The sequence below is a fragment of the Chaetura pelagica genome, unplaced genomic scaffold, assembly GCF_000747805.2.
Source record: "Chaetura pelagica isolate M959 unplaced genomic scaffold, ChaPel_1.0 scaffold90, whole genome shotgun sequence".
In the NCBI taxonomy this organism is placed as follows: Eukaryota; Metazoa; Chordata; class Aves; order Apodiformes; family Apodidae; genus Chaetura; species Chaetura pelagica.
The window spans coordinates 12395371-12400370 of NW_009953496.1; the positions used below are offsets into that span (position 1 = coordinate 12395371).

A 5000-nucleotide genomic window follows, 5' to 3' on the forward strand; every position below is an offset into this window, starting at 1 on the left:
ACTCTTTCAGTGCCGGGCAGTGAAGATAAACTTTCTCTCTGATACTGTTTTTAGTACAGAATTGAATTACAGATTTATTTTCAATGGCCTATCAAAATTAACAGGCTCCTTACTGTTCACAGTTTATCAGGATGCCCCAGAGCTACTTCAGCAATGAAGAAAGCAAAACTGTCTGGAGAACAAATGCTAACAATAAAGCAGCGGGCCAGTAATGGTAAATTTTTAATTATTATCTTTTAAAAAAATTACTTTTCTGTTATTGTTGCTCTATTGTGGGTTTTTTTTCCTACATGCATAAGTCTTCTTTGTATAAACAGTGAATTCACTGTCAGTAGAAGGGAAGCTGAGTTTTATGCTGCGGAAATCTGAGCCAGCAGTGGAGTGATCAAACTGGTCTAAGTTATGTCTGCATAAATCTAGTAAACTAAAGTATTTCAAAGTAGAATATACCATTATACCTTTCTGCTCACATCTCGTTCAGTAAAGGTGGATAGTTGCTCTTACATTGTTGCAGGATTCAGAAAAGGAAAATATTTTATTTCCATGGTGTCAAGTCTTCATGAGCTCCCTTGAATTCATTTAGAGCTGTGGCTCTGTAACCTCTGGGAGATGTTGATGTCCTTGTGCCATTTCATATCCAATAATCTGCAGTCCTTCCTGTGAACCTTGAGTTGCAGGGAAGATGATGAAAGTACCTTGGATTAATGTTGGGATAGTACCTTGATATTTGAAGGGCAATTAAAGCGAAACATAGGTGCTTCAGTTCAAATAAGTAATGCACAAAAGACTTGTCTGCTTAGCCTGTGACTGTGCATGCCTAAAGATACTGCCCTCTTAGCTGTTTGTGTTGACTGTTTGAGATACACGAAGCATTTCTAGCAAATGCTTTGTCAACACAGTGCAGGAGTCATTGCAACCCATAGTTCCAGCAGAGCTGGAGAAAGTCTTGGTTGTCTTTGTGCAATAGCTAGATACAGGTAGTGAAAGATTTGCATGTAATTTTCTCTACAAACTAGGAAGTATTGAAAATTTTATCTGCCATGCCTTAAGGAGTGGTATATGGATGTTTGGGGTACTTAGAGAGACACAGCATCCTTCCTGTGGGAAGAGGTATGTGAGATTTGCACCAGAGTACAAAGAAGACAGTAGGAACACCAGTTTCTCTATCTTTAGGAGTTCAGACTTTGACTTGAGAGAAAACAGACCTAGCTCTTCTCAGGACTATTTTATGCTTTGTTTCAGTAATTAAAAGGATAAGGATATAGAACCTTTAGAGTTTATTTGTGTCTGAATCCTTAAAGATACAGGTTCCTTTTACATTCTGTTCTCTATATGTTTAGGCCATAAAAACTCAGGAATTGCTTCTATTTTGCAAACTATCATGTATTTCTTCATTTAATAACACCCTTCTGAACTATGAAATTATTAAAAGCAGCAGCAGAATCATAATATATATCAGTGCATCAATATAATTTCACTGTATTGGTGAAAGAATTGTGAATTAGTTACAAATTATTTTCACAGTGCTGTAATATGAAGAGATTAGCATGTTTTTTTCCCTTCAGAAGATGGATAAATGATCATAGTCTTTCAAATAAGTTACATAATACAGTGGAGCAGAATTTGTTGTTGTAGGTGTGTTTCTTATAATAAAAAGTTAAATCACTACATATAAACAAAAAAGTGTGTCTTATTGATCCTCTAGGCTTTTTTCAAAATTCTTACTGGAAAATTGCTCCAATTTGTAAAAGAAAACTAGTGGAAAAGACATTGTTTTAGCTTCAAAAGAAAAGTTTGAAGAAGGCTTCCTTTTATCTTTTTTACTTATATATTTTTATCTGAGATTAACTTATTTTCAAATATGGAAGGAATTAATTCACTGAACTCTATCACACAGGTATAGAAAATGATGAAGAAATTAAACAGTTAGATGAAGAAATCAAAGAACTAAATGAATCCAACTCCCAGATGGAAGCTGATATGATTAAACTCAGAACTCAGGTAACAGTTTTATGAAGCCCTAAATTCAGTGCTTTTTCTACATGACGAATTAAAAGAAATATAGGAAATACATAGTTCCCTTTTATGCTTCTTACATATTAAGATTTCTATCTTTGATTTGCCATTTATGACATAATAAAACAATATCTATTACACAATCTCCACATTAGTCACCAGCATTTAAAAAAATTGACTCTAATGCTCAGCTTTGTATTTCCCCTTGATAAGGCTAAGCCTTTCTAATAGCAGTTAAAATATTGGGTGAGATCATGGTCATTAACAAAAGTTACAAGCTGAAGGAGTCCAGATGAACAGCATGGCTTTTGCCAGGTCTGTGTTACGGAGAGGGAAGTGAACACCTGTTACACTTCACTTAATCTTGTGGTTAAACTAACTGCAGCCCTTGGCAGCAGTGATGGTTGCACACATCCAGTTTAATTCCTTTTAGGTTTCACGTAAATTCGTTGAAAAGGAAACCCCACCAAAACTAACATCTGACTATTATTTAAAGACCCTTTTTTTAATCAGTCCTAAAACTGGATGGAAAAGGCAAAGGAAAGAAATTAATTTAATTCTGTCCCTGGCATTTTCCAGTGTTTAACATAGTTTCTGGTGCTTTTTTCTCTCCATTATTTGAGCAGAGACACCAGCAGTGAGATTTACCACAGTTCTCACCATTCATCAGCCTTTAGTCCCAAAGTAAACCACTCCTTGTTACTTCTTTGTCTGCTGCTTGTGGAGAAGAGTGCCATGTCCATTCTCCTCCTCCTCTTGTATACTCATAAACAGGAATCAGAATCTTCCTCTTCAACTTATTTTTACTTTGGCTATTAAACCTTGGGCAAATCGGTACTGAAACCTCATTTCTATTTTATGCCTCTATGCAGGGTTCCATTGTCATTATTCAGACTTCATAGGATTTTACTTACTTTTTACACCATTTTCTGATGTGACCAAATATAACCCCAGGGTAATGAGGGCAACATCTGAAAGAAGGCAAAGAAAAGAGTATAATCAATGGCAAGAAAATTAAATGTATTTATGTTGCAAGAATTTAGTCCTAGGTTTTGAATTGGACAGGTTCCAATCTGCCTTGTTTTCTTTTGCGTAATACAATGCTGAAGGTGCTATTCACACACAAGACTGATTTATCTAAGAATTTAAGAACTGTAGAGCGCTTTGGCTTTTATGTGTACACTAGGTAAATGCTCCAGTTCTCACTAATTCTCTGCAGTTTTAATATTTTTTTTGCCACATTAATAAAAAAAATAATAAAGCCATGATAACAGTGTCACATGCCTAAAAGACGTATTGAATTTCAAAGATTTATCTAGAAATTTCACATGAAGTTTTGATCTGAAATGAATACAAAAGGCACACTTTGGTGGTCTAAGTTCCGGCTTGTCTTGAGAGGCAGGAACACTTAAAGGTGAGAGGGGAAAAGAAAAATGCAAATAACTTACTCATACAAGAAACAATAAGTCCTGTTTTTAGTATAGATGCAAGTGAACATTCATTAGTTTTTGGGTAAACTCTGGGGAAGGAAATTTCAGCCATTAAGCAAGTGATTACAGTAATTAAATATCTCAGTTGTTTTAAGATCTTTTCAGATGAGTACTAAAAGAAATTGCAAGATATGCTAGTCAGCTGCCACTTTATTTGCAGCTAGTCAGCATCTCACATGAAAAAAGATCTATTTAAATAGCAGTGCTCAACTAGCTAGAAAATGTACAGAATCTCAGCTCCTGCTTAAGTTTGTGTGAGGCAGTAACAGTATGTCATATGGAACTGGGCCCTTGTTGACATTAGACTCTTTACTTTGATCTGTTACACCAAAAAACCCAGGTTTTAGGGCAAATATTGGAGCATGACTGACTAACAAGAACCTATGAAAGATATTTTGCATTTGCATACAGCATGGCTCTCCAATATAAACAAGCTGAAAGCAAATCAAGAGGATGTGTTTCCAGTTTCAAAGCTGAAGAAAATATTTTGCCTACTATAATATATGGTGGAAATAGCTATATATCAATTAATTGTGAGAAAACCAAGTCCCTGCAATACTGTCAGATTGGATCAACTGTCATATAAACATCTGTAATCTAAGTAAGAGATACTTGAAGATTGTTTTATGTAGCCACATCACTTGTCAAAGTTACTTCTATCAACTATGGGATGTATCACCTTAAGCAGACAGAAACTTTTAAGTCCAGAATAAAACTTAAGACATCTAACAAACTCATTGTGCCAACAATTTCCTAAAATTTACTCACCCATGGCCAAGTTAATATTTGCTTAAGAACCTTTCCTCTTCTGTCTGCTACTAAAAGTGCAAACCCGCAATCTTCCCACCAGCATTTAAACTGTGTCAGTTCTTTCCACAGTTCACTGTGTATGCCAGTGCAGAAGTGGATAAAGCTCATTTTGAGCATTCAAAACCTTGTGTTCTTTGGCATTTTTTCCACTTCTCTGACATCTTTTTTGCCCTCTTGCCAATGCATATTTTAACCTACACACACAAAATGCACACTGTACACTTTGTAATAGATGCCAACTGTTGTCACCCAATGTGGCAAGTAAGGACAGGTTTTCAGAGGACAGTGTAGACAGGCATGAGTTAGCTCTGCCCTTGCTCTCGATGAGTTGGACATAAGCCAGCACTCATCTGAAGTCTTTATGGCTTCATTAGCACAGAGCTCTGCGCAAGCTTATGCCTTTCTCCAATGCTTTTTATCTCAAGCATGGTCAGAGGTATGTTGTGCCTGGTCACCTGGGAACACAGGCAGAGCATACTTTCAGTTGTCTTCACCTGTACTTGTAGTCATGCCCCAGGCACCCACTCTCCTCACTATATGTAAATTTTCTTAATTTCCTTCAGATTTGCAAGTCACTGTATTTTACTAGAAAATTTTCCGAATTTGTACATACATACATCACAATAACATGCCATTGTTCAGGTTTCAAAAGCAGCCCCATGAATTTGCATAAAATCAAATTAT

The 5000-nt window shown here is 36.0% G+C and overlaps 1 protein-coding gene across 1 annotated transcript in view; it reads left to right on the plus strand.

The window, feature by feature from the left end:
* Positions 1–5000, plus strand: part of MYT1L (myelin transcription factor 1-like) — a 135079-nt gene that overhangs the window by 126348 nt on the left and 3731 nt on the right. The window contains exons 18-19 of the mRNA XM_009999169.1: positions 123–214; positions 1898–2001. Of these exons, the coding sequence (XP_009997471.1) occupies positions 123–214; positions 1898–2001 (196 nt within the window). The remainder of the gene's footprint in view (positions 1–122; positions 215–1897; positions 2002–5000) is intronic.